The sequence below is a fragment of the Myotis yumanensis genome, unplaced genomic scaffold (genome assembly GCF_028538775.1).
Source record: "Myotis yumanensis isolate MYYU_CA2020_CCGP unplaced genomic scaffold, mMyoYum1.0.hap1 SCAF_3, whole genome shotgun sequence".
NCBI classification, from domain to species: domain Eukaryota; kingdom Metazoa; phylum Chordata; class Mammalia; order Chiroptera; family Vespertilionidae; genus Myotis; species Myotis yumanensis.
The window spans coordinates 117,920,763-117,940,609 of NW_027223754.1; the positions used below are offsets into that span (position 1 = coordinate 117,920,763).

General features: G+C 45.6%; 1 protein-coding gene across 2 annotated transcripts in view; it reads right to left on the reverse strand.

The window, feature by feature from the left end:
• ATP8A2 (ATPase phospholipid transporting 8A2) overlaps positions 1–19,387 on the reverse strand; it is a 692,529-nt gene extending 673,142 nt beyond the window's left edge. The window contains exon 1 of one of the 2 annotated variants that reach the window (XM_070409448.1): positions 19,298–19,387. In XM_070409448.1, the coding sequence (XP_070265549.1) occupies positions 19,298–19,337 (40 nt within the window). In that variant the 5' untranslated portion in view covers positions 19,338–19,387. The remainder of the gene's footprint in view (positions 1–19,297) is intronic. The other variant, XM_070409449.1, reaches the window with a different exon arrangement.
• Between the last annotated feature and the right edge of the window lie 460 nt (positions 19,388–19,847).

The window sequence follows — 19,847 nt, forward strand, 5'->3', positions numbered from 1 at the left end:
CTGTGGTCAAGGGTAAATCGGCCCCATGTTACTTGATAGATGTCCAGGCAAAGATAAGCCACAGAGCCAAAGGTGAGGCTGACAAGCAGAGCACTATGACCTCTTTCTAAAATACTGGCTCCCGCCCTAGCCGGTTTGGCTCAGTGGATAGAGTGTAGACCCGAGGACTGAAGGGTTGTGGGTTTTGATTCCGGTTGTGGGTCGGGGGCATGTGCCTCGGTTGCAGGCGTGCGGGAGGCAACCAATCGATGTATCTCTCTCAGATCAATGTTTCTCTCTGTATCTCCCCCTCCTTTCTACTCTCTCTAAAAATCAATGGGAAATATCCTCGGGTGAGGATTGGGAGAAAAAAAATTAAAAATAAAATTAAAAATAAAAGACTGGCTCCCTCTGGTTGGAAACAAGATCTTAAGTAACAAGCCCTGGAGTGGACAGATCGTGTCCATGGACATCAGTGTTCCACTGAGGGGTGGCCAAAAGAAATGGCAAGCCTCACAAGCCTAGATCTGACCTCTGTCACCCGCCTAGCCAGCAACAGATTTCCCTAACCTCCTGCTCTGTCCTCTGCCGTTCTGAGTGGGTTTCCCCTCAGGCTCAGGGGCCACAGCTTGGACCTGGGTAAGTTCGCTGCATCCTGCTCAGACGTGGATTTTCTTTTGTCATGCTTTTCATTTTGCTTCTTTTTTCTTTTTCTAGTATTATATTAGTTCTAGATGTACAACACAGTGACTAAACATTTATATACATTACAAAGGGACCACCACGTAACTCTAGTAACCATTAGTCACCATACATACCAGTAGTTATTATGATTTTATTGACTCTATTCCCTGTGCTGTATGTTACATCTCCATGACATTTTATAACTGGAAGTTTGTACTTAACACCTTCCCCTTTTACACCCATCCCCCACCTCCCCTCTAGAAACCATCAGTTTTTTCTCTGTATCTATGAGTTTGTTTCTATTTTGTTTGTTCATTTGTTTTTTTAGATTTCATATATAAGTCAAATCATATGGTATTTGCCTTCCTCTGTCTAACTTATTTCACTTAACATAATATTCTCTAGGTCTATCTATGTTGTCACAAACAACAAGATTTCATTCTTTTTCATGCCTGTGTAATATTCCATTGTGTTTATGTTCTTTATTCATTGATGGATACCTAGATTGTTTCCATATTGCTTCTTTTTTTTTTTTTTGTTCTTTATTGGTGGGATCTTTTGTTTTCTATTATAAAATAAAGCAGATACTGAAAATTGCACAAAGCAAATATATGGCTTAATGAATTATCCTAATGCAACACCCCTATTGACACCTGCCTGGAGGCCAACCTACCTGCATCACCAGTAATCTCTAAAAAGCTGCCCTCCCCCTGGACTGGTTCCCCCTTACTCTCAGTCTGTCTATAGCCAGACAGGGATATCTAATTACACTATAGAGGACAAGCCCACCTATGTGCTGTACAGGAGACCTAGAAAACCCAAACCAGCTATTAGAATCCTTCCAACCTGTTTTTAAGATGCTCTTATAAGGTGATGACATTTACACTGACCATTCACTTGTTTGACAACAACCAAAACAATAAAAATTGTAGTTATAAAGTAACTATTAAAAGTCAGGCACTATGCATATTGTCTAGTTCCTCTCAATGACTGTGAGGCAGTATTCATATCTTTTATAAGTTGGTGGACTGAGTCTGAAAAGTTTTATCATTTTCCCAAGTGTCTGGTATTTCAACCTCTGTCTGCCTGATGTAGAAAGAAGTCTAGACTCTTCCCAATTACCCCACTGCCTTCTGTTAGTGAAAGGTAGTGGAATATGCCACCCCAAAATATGCCTCTTTGGCATAAGGATTATTTTGAGCTCATTATTGTGAGAAACTGCAGAGATAGGACAAGCTCTGAAAACAGAGTAAGTTTTGTAAGTTAGATTTACATTAGAAAGAGGGCCTGTACCAGGTACAGATCATTTCTTCATCTAGGAGGCTTATCTATGGCAGAGCAATTTTCCCTTTCTCACCTTCCCATGAACTGCCTTCACACACCCTCTTGAAGCCCCAAACCTAGACCTAACCCTTTCCTTGGCTCAGTATATCAATCATCTGTCTGCCTTTTGAGTCTCCTATCTTTGTGGGGCTCCTATACATACATACATACATTAATTAAATTTACAATAATTAAATTTTTTATTAAAAGGGCATCCTCAGCCAAGAACCTAGAAAGATATAAGGAAACATTTTTAGATGACACATGAAGGATGTCTGCTGAGGTCCTGCCACTCAGACCTGTTTGCACTATTTTAACTCCTGCTAAAATATGCAGTTTGAGGTTCATGGTTACTCACCACTGCTCTGAGAAATCCTCAACAGCTTTCTAGGCAGAACCACCTCAGTGAGATTTTCTCAGGTTATTTAGTGCCTCAGTTCCAAGCACAGAATGAGCCTGTTCTCTTTATTTCCAATGCTAATAGACTGGGAGAACATCCCCCTAAGGGTCCAGAGAGAATCCTATATTTACAGAACCAGCCTAGAAGTCATGAGGTGCCAAGAGATGTGCTCTGTGGGAGAAATCAAAGTAGAAAAAGAAGCCTTGGCCGGTTTGGCTCAGTGGATAGAGTGTCGGCCTGCGGACTGAAAGGCCCCAGGTTCGATTCCGGTCAAGGGCATGTACCTTGGTTGCGGGCACATCCCCAGTAGGAGGTGTGCAGGAGGTAGCTGATTGATGTTTCTCTCCCATCAATGTTTCTAACTCTCTATCTCTCTCCCTTCCTCTCTGTAAAAAACCAATAAAATATATATTTTTTTTAAAGTAGAAAAAGAAAAAATACACCATTAAATTGTTTCAGACTCTGAAGTTTATGAGGGGGGTCCCATCTTTCAGGCTAGTGATGAGAGAAAATGACAATTTGGATTCCAAGAGGAAATACTGTCCCTATTAATGATCAAACTACTACTCGGCTTAGCATATTTTGGTTAAGAAGTGCAAGTCTGCGATGGGTTCCAAGTCGGCCTGCCCCCATGGCTCCTCCAGGGAGCAGGATGGGGCATGAAGGCTGGGTAGCAGAGCTCTGCAAAATCACTGTATTCCTCTAGGTTTCCCAAAGCACCTTAACCAGGTAGAAAAATGATTTTGGTTCACAGGAAGAGGCAAATTCTCCCATGCATTTCCTGATGTGTGTAGAATTTGTAAAACTCTTTCAAAATTAAACCTACTATGATTGTCGTTTGCCTTTCCAAAGACATTTATATCCATACTAGTGACCTGTCGCACGAAATTGCGCGAGACCTGGGACCCCTCCCCCCGCCATGGAACCGACCCAAGTCCTGGAGTCCCGCCCCCACAGCGCATGCGCGGCCACAGAAACCCTGGCAGAAGCTGTGCGAAGCGGACGCCGGGACCCCCGCGATGCACGCGTGCGGGGCCGCGGAAACCCCAGCAGAGGCCACACAAAGTGGCCACCAGGACCCCCGCGCCCCCACGGGGCCACAGGAACCCTGGCAGAAGCCGCGCGGAGTGGCCGACGGCCCCGCCCCTGCTGCCCCACCCCTGCTGTGCACGCTGCCATCTTGTGACAGTGTTACAGTGTGAGGGTCAATTTGCATAATACCTCTTTATTATATAGGATAGTTAAGAGTTCATATTGTATGGGGAGAATTAGACAAAATAAAATGGAGGAAGGTTGGGACTCTATATCCCTAGAATATTATTCTTGAAATAACTGCAATATATGTATTAATGTCATTGTTTTCATTATTAATTTTATAATAATTCATAAGTAACCCTAAGTTTCATGTAGTGTTAAGTGCCTCATATGCAGGGTGGGGTGAAAGGAGGTTTACAATTGTTTGTATGGAAAATAACATAATTATCTACACTAATAAAAGAGAAACATGGTAATTGGCGTACGACCGCTACCCTTTTCATTGGCTAATCAGTGAGTATATGCAAATTAACTGTCAGCCAAGATGGCGGCCGGCAGCCAGGCAGCTGGAAGCGAACATGAGGCTTGCTTGCTGCAGTGAAGGAGGACTCCAACGTTCCCCGCTGCCGGTCTCTCAGCTGGCAGTTTGAAACTTTGTAACAAATATAGACGCTAAACAAAACTCCAGGATCTCAGAGCTGGAGTTATACATTGTTTCAATTATAGAATGCAAACAAACCAGCGGAAGCCTCAGAGCTAGAGCCAGAGCTAAAGCTGGCCCAGAATAAAATTTAAAAAAGAGAAAAAAAAGGAGCGGTTGGGAGCATCAGTCAACAACCGCCAGCCTGAAAGCAGCCCTCAGCCCCTCACCCAGACTGGCCAGGCACCCCAGTGGGGACCCCCACCCTGAAGGGTGTGTGACCAGCTGCAAACAGCCATCATCCCCTCATCCAGGCTGGCCAGGCACCCCAGTGGGGACCCTTACCCTGATCCAGGACACCCTTCAGGGCAAACCAGCCGGCCCCCAGGCCTCTATCCTATATAGTAAAAGGGTAATATGCCTCCCAGCACCGGGATCAGGGAACCGTGAGGCCTCTTGGCACTGGATCAGCGTGACAGGGGGCAGCGCCCAAACCCCCTGATCACCCTGCGACTCTGTGTGTGACAGGGTGCGGCGTCCCAACCCCCTGATCGGCCCTGCTCTGTGACAGGGTGCGGCGCCCCAACCACCGCCCCCCCCCAACAAGCCCTGTCCTGTGTGTGATGGGGTAGAGCCATAACCTCCCCATCGGCCCTGCCCTGAGTGTGACAGGGGGTGGCGCCCCAACCCCCTGATCGGCCCTGCTCTGCGGGTGATAGAGGGTGGCGCCCCTACCCCCTGATCCGCTCTGCTCTGTGTGTGACAGGGGGCGGTGCCCCAACTCCCCTATCAGCCCTACTCTGTGCGTGACAGGGGGGAGCTCCCCAACCCCCTGATGGGCCCTGCTCTGTGAGTGACAGGGGGCAGCGCCGCAACCTCCCCATCGACCCTGCCTTGAGTGTGACAGGGGGCAGTGCCCCAACCCCCCAATCGGTCCTACCCTGAGCGTGACTGAGGGTGGCATCGCAACCTCCCAATCCGCCCTGCTCTGTGCATGACAGGGGGCGGCGCCTCAACTCCCCAGTCAGCCCTACTCTGAGCCCGACCAGGGGCTGCACCTAGGGATTGGGCCTGCCCTCTGCCACCCGGGAGCAGGCCTAAGCCAGAAGGTCGTTAACTCCTGAGGGGTCCCAGACTGCGAAAGGGCACAGGCCGGGCTGAGGGACCCCCCCTGCCCCCCCGAGTGCACAAATTTTTGTGCACCGGGCCTCTAGTTAAAAATAATAAGATAAGAATAAACTCTGTGTTTTGCCTACTCACAACTGTACATTTCCTTTTGCCCCACCCTGTATGTTATCTGTTTTGGGTTTCTCAATAATCACTGAGGTAGGTAGTATTATCACCTACACTTTATAGATGAGGAGAGCAGAGCAGAGAGATTCCCCAAGGAAACTCAGCTAGTAGGTGCCAGAGTCAAAACTCAAAAGCAGGCCTGACTAGAGGCATCTGGGCTGTGCCCTGACTAGACACAGGCCTGCAGTCAGCCTAACCTATAGCACAAATCAAATGAAGCTAGAGGATGGACTCTGGTTGGCTTCCCCTTCTCAACCAGCATGGATGTATTTAAGCCAAGGAAAGAAAGAGCAGGATAAACAGCTCACATGATTAACATGGTCCCCTACAATACCTCGTGAGGGTTAACCCACTAAAATGCTGTCCCTTTGGGAATTGAAAAACCTCCAGTTCTCCTTTAGATACAGCTCCCTGTTCCTGGGACACAGCTGTTTGCGTGGAAGGAATGAAAAGCAGTCCTGCTCCGCAGACCAGCCATCAAGTGGGCTGCCTCCCAGCATCCACCATCCCTGCCTTCATTGAAAACAGTGTGCAAGGTCCCTGAAGCTTTGCTTGGCCCACTCCAGGGACTCTCAACTTAAAAAAAAAAAAAAAAAAGAGTTTTGTAGTAACAAAGTACTCAAGGTGCATGAACACCTGAAAAAGGAGAAAGCAAACAGACCTCACACTCAAATAATAAAACAATCAGAAGACGACTTTGAGATGTCTTCCCCAGGAAATGAGTTTTCAAAGCATGAAGCAATGCTATATTATAATGGGGGGAAAAATCAATTAGAGACTTGGAAATAGAATATGGAATTGTTGAAATAAAAAGTCAATAAATACTAAAAACTAAGGAAAAAAGAAAAAGAAAACCAAAGCTGAAGAGTGAATTACTGAACTGGAAGACAACACTAAGCAATCCTCCCAAAATGGGGCATAAGGAGATGAAAAGTATAGAATTAAGAATCCTCAGGGCAGAGACTGAAGTGCCCACAGCAGTCTAATTGCAGGTGTAGGTAGGAAGAGGAAGAACACAGAGAGGCAACACTTGGCAAAGTAAGATATGAGAATTTCCCCCTAAAAAGAAAGTTCTCAGATTGATAGGGCCTCACTGCTGAGCATTTAACTAGTGGGGAAAAATACTTAGACCATCTAGTATTGAAATTTGAGGACATCATTAAAAACTAATCAAAAAGAAAAATAGCTTAGCTCCAAAGGAACAAGAATCAGTATAACAGGGATTCTTATCAGCAAACCTGGGTACAAGAAAATAATGAAGCAGAATCCTTAAAGTGCTGAAGGAAAGGAATTTTGAGTCTAGAACTCTGTATCAGCAAAACTATCGCTAATTGTGAGGATGACATAAAAGCATTTTTTGGGACACAAAGAATCAGTTTACTACTCACAGATGGTCACTGTGAGGTCCTAGGGCAGTGGTTCTCAACCTGTGGGTCACCAACCTGTGGGTCGCGACCCCTTTGGGGGTCGAACGACCCTTTCACAGGGCTCGCCTAAGACCATCAGAAAACACGTATATAATTACATATTGTTTTTATGATTAATCACTATGCTTTAATTATGTTCAATTTGTAACAATGAAAATACATCCTGCATATAAGATATATACATTACGATTCATAACAGTAGCAAAATTACAGTTATGAAGTAGCAACGAAAATAATTTTATGGTTGGGGGTCACCACAACATGAGGAACTGTATTTTTTAAAGGGTCGAGGCAGCCCTAACTGGTTTGGCTCAGTGGAGAGAGTGTCATCCTGCAGACTGAAGGGTCCTGGGTTCGATTCCAGTCAAGGGCATGTACCTTGGTTGTGGGTGCATATCCCCAGTAGGGGGTGTGCAGGAGGCAGCTGATCAATGTTTCTCTCTCATCAATGTTTCTAACTCTCTATCCCTTTCCCTTCCTCTCTGTAAAAAATCAATAAAATATATTTTAAAAAATAATAATAATAAAAATAAAGGGTCGCGGCATTAGGAAGGTTGAGAACCACTGTCCTAGGGCCATGGTAGGCAAACTGCGGCTCTCGAGCCACATGCGGCTCTTTGGCCCCTTGAGTGTGGCTCTTCCACAAAATACCACGTAGGGGTGCGCACATACAGTGTAATTGAAACTTCGTGGCCCATGTGCAGAAGTCGGTATTTTGTGGAAGAGCCGGTATTTTGTGGAAGAGCCACACTCAAGGGGCCAAAGAGTCGCATGTGGCTCGCGAGCCGCGGTTTGCCGAGCCGCAGTTTGCTGACCACTGTCCTAGGGGATCTACTCTGACAAGAAATTAGTAAGTTCCTGTTAACTACTTTCTGAAACCAACTCAGGTGATTGCAAGAAAGAGAGTGAGGGAGGGAGTAAAACTGTGCCAAGGTTTTATATCCAAGGAAAAAGATATATACTGATTAATTCTAGCCACTGTTAGGAAAATATATGTATTTATAACCTATCTAGAAGAATAAGTCTGCATGTACAAATTTCAAAAAGCTAAGGTAAAATATTATCAAAGAAAACTTAAAACACCAGCAGCATCATCCATGAAAGAAAATATTGATAATTTAGATTTTGTTAAAATTAAAAACTTTGGGCTCTGCAAAAGATACTTAGAGAATAAAAAGCCACAGACTGGAAGAAACATTGGCAAAACAGATATCTGATAAAGAACCTGTATCTAAAACATACAAATAACTCCTAGAACTCAACAATAAAAAAAAAAACAACTTGATTTACAAATGGGCAAAAGATCTAGTAGATTGTCACCAAAAAAGGTATAGAGATGGCAAATAAACATTTGAAAAGATGCTCCACATCATATGTCATTAGGAAATTGCAAATTAAAACAACGAGATACCATTATCTACCTAGCCTATATAATAAAAGCCTAATATGCTAAGTGTCTGGTTGTCCGGTCAGCTGTTCAACCAATCAAAGTGTAATATGCTAATGATATCCTAAGGCCACTCAACTGCTCGCTATGACATGCACTGACCACCAGGGGACAGATGCTCTGACCAGTAGGTTAGCTTGCTGCTGGGGTCTGGCCCATTGGGACTGAGCGAGACAGGCCGGACACACCCCAGCTGGCCAACTTCCTGCATCCCTCCCTGGCCCCAATCGTGCACCGGTGGGGTACCTTGGCCTGGCCTGCACCCTCTCACAATCTGGGACCCTCTGGGGATGTCGGAGAGCAGGTTTGGGCCCAATCCCACAGGCCAGGCCGAGGGCCCCACTGGTGCACAAACTCATGTACCAGGCCTCTAGTTGAATGAATAAAATCCAAAACTGGCAACACCAAATGCTGGTGAGGATATGGAACAACAGGAACTCTCATTCACTGTTGGTGGGAAATCAAAATGGTACGGCCACTTTGGAAGTTTGGCAGTTTCTTATGAAATTAAAGATGCTCTTACCATAGGATCCAGAAATAATGTGTCTTGGTATTTACCCAAAGGAGTTAAAAACTAATGTCCATATAAAAATTATACATAATTGCCAAAACTTTTAACTCAACCAAGATTTCCTTCAACAGGCTAATGAATAAATAAACTGTGGTACATCTAGACAACAGAACATTATTCAGGAATTTTTTTAATGAACTATCAATCCACAAAAAGAAATGGAGGAACCTTATATGCATATCACTAAGCAAAAGAAGCCCATCTAAAAAGGCTGCATTCTGTATGATTCCAAACAAATAATATACTGCAAAAAGCAAAACTATGCAGACAGTAAAAAGATCAAGGATTGGGGGATAAGAGGAGATGAACAGACAGAGCACAAAGGATTTTTAGGGCAGAGAAAACACTCTTATGACACTGTAATGGTAGATACATGTCATTCTACATTTGTGACAGTGCGACCCTACAGTGCTGACCTTACAGTGTAACACCACAGCACTGAATTCAGAATTAACATAGACAGCATCACATGTAAGACGTCACCTCAGCATCAGATTGCTGGCATTGCCCTGGTGCATCCTGTCAACATTTCATTACGCATAAAACACCCATGATGGACTTAGAATTATGAAATACCTTTCTCGCTGTGGTTACTTTAGTCATAATTCACAGCCATGCTCATAAAGCCAAGACCTCCACTGAAATATATCACAGACTACAGACAACATAGCTCTGCATTATACAGACTCACAGATGAAGTCAAATCATATCCCTAAGGCAGTAACCACACACCACTGATACACAAGGTTATCAGACCACTAATCACAACACAAGTATCACTACACTGCATTTATCACCACAGCCCATAATTTTACCAATGTAGTTTAAAAGAAATTCCTAAAAATTCAAAGTTGTGAACAATCTAAAAAGTCTAGCTTCATCCCCTGGTAATAAAATCTACTTTATCTCCTCAATAAGACTCAGTGGCACTAGTCGGCTGATGGGGTTTAAACACTGTCTCCTTGGATTTTTTTTTTTTTGTATTTACTTCCTCTGTTTTTCTGGGATACATATTTGAAAAAGTAATACATTATGGAGAAAGTATACGCTAAGAGAGGAACATTTTTTAAATGTGTTGCTTTCAAAGAAAAACTAACTCAACTCCAATTGATAACTAGCCTCTGGGGAGAGAAAATGGATACTGAGATGCCCACTGGATGTAAAGAGGTTGTTCAATGGGCCAATAAGATTTGCCAGCTGCTTCCCCCTGACTGTGCAGCACAAGGTTAAAAGTTCATATAATCAGCCCTAACCAGTTTGGCTCAGTGGAAAGAGCTTCAGCCTGCGGACTCAAGGGTCCCAGGTTCAATTCCGGCCAAGGGCATGTACCTTGGTTGCGGGCACATCCCCAGTAGGGAGTGTGCAAGAGGCAGCTGATCGATGTTTCTAATTCTCTATCCCTCTCCCTTCCTCTTTGTAAAAAATCAATAAAATATATTTTTTAAAAGTTCATATAATTATACACTGCAAGAGCATAATATTTGAAGATCCTCCCTGCAAACACTGACTGATAATATCTGAAAACAGCCAAAGACTCAGGCAAATAAATTTTATTAGAGAGTTAGGTTCAAAGAAATATAAGTTCACAGTACCATGACCCAGTTCATTTTCAAAATTCATTTTAGGTGGATACACTAGGTTGTGCCCAAGGGAGATTTTCACTCAGTAGAAGAAGAAGACAAAATAACTCTGAAAGGAATACTAGAGGAGTCTAAAGACATGGCTCTCATCTCTGTCACTGTCTCTGCAACAGTCCTGGAGTTTGACCAGTCCTAGCCTTGGTTTCCTCACCTAGAAATGAGGGTGTTGGGTGGCCAGATAATTTTTATTTCTAAAAGTCTGCAATTCCATGAACAGTCCAATAAAAAATGTTTGGACAAGATGATCTATAATAGTGTTGTTCAATAGAAATATAATGCAAGCCACATACACAGTTTTAACTTTTCTAGTAGTTCCACTAAAAAGAGTAAAAAGGGCCCTAACCAGTTTGGCTCAGTGGATAGAGAGTTGGCCTGTGGACTGAAAGGTCCCAGGTTCGATTCCGGTCAAGGGCATGTACCTTGGTTGCAGGCACCTCCCCAGTAGGAGGTGTGCAGGAGACAGCTGATCGATGTTTCTAACTCTCTATCCCTCTCCCTTCCTCTCTGTAAAAAATCAATAAAATGTATTTTTTTTAAAAGAAACACAAAATTTTAAAAGGTAGTTTATTTAACCTGACACAGCCAAAATATTATTTCAATATATACAAACATAAGACAGTAATGAGGTGTTTTACATCCCTTTTTTGTAATAAATCTTCAAACTCCTATGTGCATGTGACCCAGCACAGCTCAGTCCTTCCACATCACACATACAGCTGGTGGTCACCATACCAGACAGCATAGATCCAGAGAGTCACCTTCAACTTTGACAATGTCAGACTCTAGAAAGTATTGCCTACTCTGTGCAAAGTGCCCTGGGCTCTCTGAAGGGCATATATCGGACAGGCGAGATAGAAATATGACTTTTCCACTTGCCGCTCACCAGGAAGAGTTGCTACATCAACCCCCCACCTCCCTGGTTTCCATGTCTACAGCTTGTTGATCCCAACTCAGCCAGTCTCTCTGCCCTCATTATACCTCAGCTGAAATAGCCCCTAACTGTGCGCTTCATTTGCAATCTTCACTGGTCGTCACTGTTCACATGCAGCCCAATTTATTTTTACCTGCGGTGCTTTCTCAATCACCGGCCCACAGTGGGGTCTTCCCTTCCAGAAAATTTGCCTGAACCCTAACACCAAGAAATCAGATAGTGGAAAAGTTAAATAGAGTTGAATAAAAGTATTTCCAAGAATCAAGAGGGTCAACATGAACATGAACTTAGAGAGTACCCAGAAAGTCTATTTCTATTCTTGCCAGCACAAATGAACAGCACTGGTAATTTGGGGAAGGGTCGTGGGGGATGTGAGCAAGGAACACAACAGAGACAACAGTCACCTTATGCTCCTAGCAGCCTGGTAGGTGGGGCTCAGCTGCTGAGTCCGGAGATTCCAGGGGACAGACAGGTCACTTAGTTTGTCTGCCACAGTAACTCTTTGGGAGTTTAAAAAAAAAACATTCTTGTAGTTTTAAAACCAAAGTTATGTTTCCTCAGTGCATTAGATGACAGAAAAGAAAATAGAAAAGCATCTTAAATATGGATAATCGTTATGTGGCTAAAAATAGTTGGTAAGAGGCCTGATCCTGTAGTGCACCAACCCGAATATGTCATCAGCCAGCACACTGCTTCTCCCTTTGAACATGAGTGACCTTCTCCATGACATGAAGGTATCATTTGAGGCCTGGGGGGGAAGCAACCATCTTTGAACTCAGTGTCTGGAGTGAGATTCCAAATGTCAGAATAGAGTACTTACTCCATGTAGGGCTTGTTTACCCTAGTTTCTGAGAGGGTCAGTCTCAGTAATGTGCTTAAAATATTTACGGTAATCCTGGGATCTCAGTGCTCTTACGGCTAACATGGCATCTCCAGGCAGCACCAAACGCTTCACTGAAATGTGACATTTGCTTATTATTTGGCATAAGATTACAAAAGAGTGGAAAACTTAGTTGCAAATGTAAAACCTCTAAGGATTAAATCAGTTTTTAGGATGAAATTGGAGGCTACATCAAATTCTGGAACTTTACAGAGAAGCAGAGAGCAAGGTAAGATGTGAACTGTCAGAGCAAGAAACTTGCACACATAAAAAATATGCACCTGTGTGTGCACCACACACACACGCACACACACACACACATCTATGTTTATATAATATGTGGGCCCAGCGAGCCTTCCATGATCATTGCTGATGAATAAACAGTGTTTTATTCATGCATTCTTGTGAACATATCTGTGCAGGTAGACCCAGGTACCATGCAGGTGTGACTGTGTCCTTTTGTGCCATCAAGGTATTTTGCATGTGCAACTGACTATCCCCACTTCAGCACTGCTCTGTCTAGGCAGGGCCCTCTCCTAGGTCCTGTTTCTGTGCCTGCCCTTGATGATGATGGGGAAAAACTCCCCGGGCATGGAAATGAGATCACTTTTATTTTTAGCCTTCCTTAATGGTTGTTAACATTCCCTCTGAGCACTTTTACTGGCCTAAATGGATGTAAGCAACCTCTTGTATTCAGTGTGGTATTGACCAGAGGTTATATTTAGTACATGTAAAGTTCCAAGGAGGAAAGGTAGATACCCATCTTTAAAGAAGCTCTTTACATATCCTTCCATAAATGTTTGAAACTTCTTAGAGAATAATTTTAATTTATTTGTCTAACTGGCACCTCTATCAGATCAGGTTTTGAGATAAAACATCCATTGGAAAAGTAAAATCAATGATTAAACACCTGAAACCATCCACTGAGGTGTTTATTGGCCACCTGTAGGGTAGAAAATGGCCTTGAAGGCAGGACTACTTTTAATAGAAGGTGATAACCTTCAGAGACATTAGAGGATGAACACTCTATAATCAGAGTGCTTGATAGGCAATCAGACACCTGGATAATGACACAAAAAGTACACTTAAGTTCTCCAATAATAATTCTACGTATGTAGTCATGTCCTAGGTAGGCTTCCATTGCTAGATTTAGAGGGTGAAAAGATGACAACTGAAGTTTTTGCCAATTCTGCTGCTATGCAGAATAAGTATCTAGGTGGAGGAGTTGGCCTTGGTTAATGACAGGCAACATGAGGGTGGATAAATGGTGAAGGACAGAGACTTGGCTTGGGATGGTGGACGCACAATACAGTGTACAGATGACGTGTTGTAGAATTGTACATCTGAAACCTGTATAATTTTGTTAACCAGTGACACCCCAATAAATTCAATAAAAAGGAAAAACACATGAGAAATATGTCATATTGTCAATATTGATTATATCATAAAGTTCTCTTGATATATTAAATAATTAATAATGCACTTTTATAGACATTATTACTCACTAATCACAACAACCCACGAGGTACAAAATTCACTTTCATCCTCATCTGTAACAGAAGTAAAGGAAGCTTTTAATGTCATATAGGTAGCAAATGACAGTGTCAAAATTTAAATCCAATTCTCTCTAACCCTAAAGCCTAGTGTTTCAACCCGTACACATACAACTACCTCAAAGAAACTCCCAAACATAATCTAGACCATTAAACCAAGTCCCAAAATAGTCCATGATATAGTTTAGTAAAATCTTTATTTATTGAGTACCCACAGGATAGATAGTACAGAAAATGAAGGAAATTAGGCCCAGTTCTTTATTTACTTCCTTTTGAGGAACAGAAAACAATAAACAATGAATGAACTGTTCTGCACAACTTAAGTATGAATATTGAATTAAGCAGGATGGAGATAGTAGAAAGTACAGTGACCTTGGGAATTAGCTGGTCCTGCGTGAAATTAAACAGCATGCAAGGAACATTTCTGAATCATTTTTCTCACCTGTGAAATGAGAGGACTCAACCATCTCTGAGGTACCATCTAGCCCTTCCATTCTAACATTACAGCTCTTCATACTTTCAGCTGCCCCAATTCTCCTCATTCTCCCTGTGATACATGGGACAGGTTGTTATGGGAAAACTAAGTCCACATGGGAACCTTATGTAAACAAAACAAAACAACACCTTTGATGGACAAGAAAAGGCAGAAGAAATGGATGGATGAGTGTGGGATTGGAGAACTCTAGGAAGGTTTCTGGATTTGGTCTGTGCAATTTCTACCTGCCTGCTCTTCATTGCTAATCTTTAGCCAAATCCATGAATTCAATAAGAGAGGGACTGGAAGCTTCCACCCTAGATACCGCTGATGTCGCAGTCCGTATAAAACAGCTCCCCCTTCCTGTCTGTGCTCACTACCCACACCCACACACACACTCACCCGCTTCACTTCCCTATTCACCCGTGTGCACCATTCATAAGTATCAACACGGGGCAGGATAAGAGAGTTGAGAGCACTCATCCCATGTGCTACAACCAAGACCAATATCATAAGCTCTATGACAGCACACCTGCTCCGCTCTCTATCTCTAGCACCAGGAGCAGTGCCTGGCACACAGAAGGTACTCAATATATATTTGTGAAAATCCACAGCTCTGTTTCTACTCTGTCTCCCTTACTACCAAAAGGCTCCATCTTGATCAGACTAGAAGCTCCATAAAGGCAGGAGGATCTCCCCACATTAGTCTTAGAATTCCCATCCCCTGGTAAAATGTCTGAGACACACTGGCACAAAATAAAACTTTGGGGAATGTTAGAACTGACAAAAATACAACTGAATATCCAGGTTAAGAGATATATCTCATAGGAAGAAATAATAATCCCAGAATTATTTTATTAAATAGTATGTATTTTAGCATATAATCTTGAAGCAGATTATGATCTTTGATCCTTCTATTACTAGCTTGTAAAAACTGAGAAGCATAATGTTAAGGGAGTAAATTGACACTTTAACAGAAAACATAAAAGACATTAAATGATGAGAAATACCACGCTTGTAGTTAAGAAGACACATATAAAAAATGTCTATTCTCCCCAGATTGATGTATAAATTTAAAGCAAATTTAACCAAAATCCTGATGATTTTGTTTGTGTTTTGTTTTCAGACAGGCTCTTTAAAAATACATGTGAACCCTAGCCAGTTTGGCTCAGTGGTAGAGCATCAGCCTGGGACTGAAGGGTCCCAGGTTTGATTCCAGTCAAGGGCACATGCCCAGGTTGCAGGCTTGATGCCCAGTAGGGGGTGTGCAGGAGGCAGCTGATCAATGATTCTCTCTCATCATTGATGTTTCTATCTCTCTCCCTCTCCCTTCCTCTCTGAAATCAATCAAAAAATATATTTTTAAAAAACACATCTGAAAAGCAACTCATCCAAGATGGCTATAGGGTCATATGCATCCCTATCCATGGCCCCAGGATAAATGGTGAGCCCTGCCCCCTCCTTAGTCATGCTCACCAAAAAAATCCTACTTCCTGTAAAAAAAAAAAACCACAAAAAACATACACACACACACACACACACACACACACACGAAAGGGGCCAAAAAGAGCCAAGATATTTTTGCATCATGGGCAAAGAAGCTGCCCAAAGCTTGGAGTGCTAGTTCTGCAAATGGCAAGGCTCCACTCCAGGCTCCACACCTCTGTCAACTGAAAAGAAGAGATTCCAGAGTTCAGGACTCTCCTGGGCCAGCGCCAATATCCAGCCAACCTCTCCTCGCAACACTTACAGCCTCACTGCCTCTATCTGCCTGGGTCATCATTCAAACCCACCTTGTGAGGCCCTATACCTAAGTCCACTGAGTCACCCCAGGGAGCCCACACCATCCAGGTCCTCCCTCTTCCTCATAAAGTATGTAAATATTCTAGATAGACCCCATCTTTTAAACCCATCCTCTCTGTCTTCTGGAATTTGCAGCCTGTTATCAGCAAAATCCCCCACCTCGGGACTTCTGTCTTTCATTGCTCTGCTCTGATGACCCTGCTTCTCAGAGATCTCAGATCACTGTCCCTCCCTTCTCCCTAAAAACCTCTTACTTTGACATTCATGCCATCGACTCTATGAATGCAATAAAAGTCTTAGAACAAAACAACCTCCCTGGAACTCATGTCCTCCTCCAGCTACCACTCAATTTACTCTCCCCCCTTTTCTACAGAATATACTCAAAAGAGTTTTCTGGACATGCCGTTCCCATTATCTGTCCTCTTTGTCTGTCTGGAAACTGTTTTATAGACATTCATCCCGATGATGATACAAAAACTTCTCTTTTCAAGGTCACCAATGACCTCCACATTGCTAAGTCAAACAGTTGGGTCTCAGGCCTCATCTTCCTTGAGCTCTCAGCAGCACTGGGCACAACCGAACAGTCCCTTATTTCTGCACATCTGCCCCCACCCCAAGGTGCTGAGCACCCCTCTTGGGGTCTCCACTGACCTCACTGGCCGTTCTCTCAGCCCCTTTACTACTGCTCTAATCTCCCTGACCATGAAATGTTGGAGTGCCCAGGACCCTGTCCAAGGACCCCTCTCTTTCTGGGCACATCTGTATACACTGGCTACATAATTTGCAGAACCTAGTGAAAAATAAAAATGCAGCCCAGCCAGTATGGCTCAATGGTTAAGTGTTGACCTATGAACCAGGAGGTCATGGTTCAATTCCTGGTCAGGGCACATGCCCGGGGTGTGGGGTCAATCCCAAGTATGGGGTGTGTAGGAGGCAGCCGATCTCTGATTCTCTCTCATCATTGATGTTTCTCTCTCCCTCTCCCTTCCTCTCTGAAATCAATAAAAATATACTATGTAATAAGAGAGGAATATGCTAATTAGCCATTACATCCTGAGGCGTAACAACCAAGCACCTCACGACCAGATCACAGATCAGCAGGAGGGTGGGCCAGCGAGGTCCAAGCGCCTCACAACCAGATCACAGATCAGCAGGAAGGTGGGCCAGCAAGATACAAGCGGGCTGCGGAGAGCTGCAGGAGCGGGCAGGGCAGCAAGCTATGAGGTGGGAGAGGAGAGGGGGCAGGGGGGTTATAGGAGGACAGGGCAGCGGGTGGAGAGCTACAGGAGGGCAGCAGCAACCTACTGGCGCACGGATTCATGTGCAGGGCTACTAGTATATTAAGAAAAAAAGAAAATGCAGGCCCCCTGTTCAAAATTTATTAAGACTTCCAAGACAGCAGCAGCCAATCATTAAAGCAAATGTAAGCCTCTTCCATGAGCCGGGCCCTGTGCAACTGCACAGTCACACACCCATGGAGCCGTCTGCTGGGGACTCTTTTTTTAAAAAATATGTTTTTATTGATTTCAGAGAGGAAGGAAGAGGGAGAGGGAGAGAAACATCAATGATGAGAGAGAATCACTGATCCGCTGCCTCCTGCACGCCCCCTACTGGGCATCAAGCCTGCAACCTGGCATGTGCCCTTGACTGGAATCAAACCCAGGACCCTTCAGTCCTCAGGCCGATGCTCTATCCACTGAACCAAACCAGCTAGAGCTGCTGAGGACTCTTGAATTTATTTCTCTGGACTAGAACAACACTCTCCTGAACTCTAGGCTCATACATCCACTTCCCTACTAAACATCTCCACTCGGCTCTCTAGTATGCACTCACCTGTTCAAAACCAAATTCCTGACTACCACCCACTTCCCTCCACAAGAGAGAGCCCTGTTCTTTCTGCAGTCTTCCCCATCCCGGTACATTCTTCCAGGTCCTCAGACCAAAAACCTCTGAGCCAGCTTAGATTCTCCTTTTTACGTAAGCCTCATCCAAGTCATGAGCAAATGCTGCTGGCTCTACCTTCAAACATATGGAGGATGTATCCACTCCCCCTCCTTCCACCTCAGCAGGGCCACAGGGACCATCTGGCACCTGGATTACTGCTGTCCCCTCCCACTGGGCTCAGCCCTTGTTCTCCAGTCTAGTCTCAACCCATATGCCCTGTGATAATTTCACAGCGGAAGTCCCCTCAAAATGAGTTTAAAGGTGCCCTCACATTACTCAAATTTAAGAAAAACTGCTCTACATTACCTGATAAGCTGTTTGCCTTTCACATTACCCAACTACAGAAATAGTAAAAGTCACTGGTTCTTACATGCCTGTTTTCTCAAAACAAGAAACAAAAAGATTACAGGTAACCCCAGCTCCAAGCTGCAACCCCTGGACCTTCCTCATATCAAACATCTACCTACAAACCTTCCGAGAGACCCGAGATGGAAAGAATCTAATTGTTTTTTAAACTCCCTTTCTACTTTCCATTATCTAAGGGTCTGGGGAACGTGTCCTGTATCATAATTACAGAGCATACAACTCAACAAGATTTCTGTTTCTAAATATGTTTGTTTTTTTTTTAAGATAAAAGAAAAAAAAAAAAGAACAAAGTCCAGACGTGAGCGGTGGGGACTGCTGTCTGAAGCACCGGGGGCAGCAGGCGGCCCACGCCCCGGCGCACTGCCGGCTGCAGCCCGTGCGCCCCGCGGTGGGTACGGTTGCTACGCGGAGGCCCCAGGGCCCGGGAGCGACAAACACTCGAGTGACCCTCCCGGCTCCCTCTGAGCCCCGCGGCAAACCTCCCACACCGCGAGGCGGGCCCCCGCGGGGAGGGGCACGGTCTCTGCCCTCCCACCGCGCCCACCGCGCCCACCGCCCGGCGCTGCGGTCCCGCCCCGGCGAACTGCTTCCCGGGCCGCCGCCGCCGCCGCCTCCCGAGCAGGAGGGGACGGGCACGCGCGCAGCGCCACCCGCGCCACTGGTCCGGGGCGCGGGCCGGGTGCCCTGACACCACCCCCACCCCCCCTCCCGCCCCCTCGCCGGCCATTGGGCTTTCCCGGCTTCGCGGGACCGCGGCGCCCGGCCCCCGGCCCCGGTGAGGGCGGAGCAGAGCTCGCAGGATGCAGCGGCTGAAGGACCCGCGGGAGGGAAGGCCGCGGAGGGCGGGGCAGTGTCCCCTAACGGCGCCCGCCCCCCGACCCTCCCACCCCGTCCCTCCTGACTCACCCACGGACGAGCGGATCCTGGACCTCCCCGGCAGGGACATCTTAAGCGCTGTGTCCTGGCGGGAGCCGTTCGGCCTCTCGCCCCACTGCGGGGCGACGCAGCCCGGGCGAGGGGCGGCCGCGGCGCGCAGGCGTGGGCGCTGGGCTGGCGGCCGAGGCCCCAGGGCGGCGCGCCGGCTCAGGCGGCAGGTGCGGCGGGAGTGCGGGCACCGAGCTGCGGGCACCGAGCTGCGGGCACCGAGCTGCTGTGGCCGCCGCCGGGAGGCTGCGCGGCGGTGCGGCAGCGACGGGCCAATGCGGCGGCGCCCGCAGTGGCCCCGCAGCCGCCCTGCAGGCCCGGGAGGCGGCGGGGGGAGGAGACCGGCCCCGGCGGGGAGCCGGCGGGAGAAGGAGCGGGGCTGGGATTCTCTGGAAAGTGGCTCAGGAGGAGTCTGCGATGGTGCGCAGGACTGCGGGCTTCAGGTGGTGGGGAGGCGATGCGTGGGATTTGAGGGTGGGGTACGGATCAGCGGGTTAGGGGGCGCTTTTCCATCTGGCCTGTCTAGTATTTG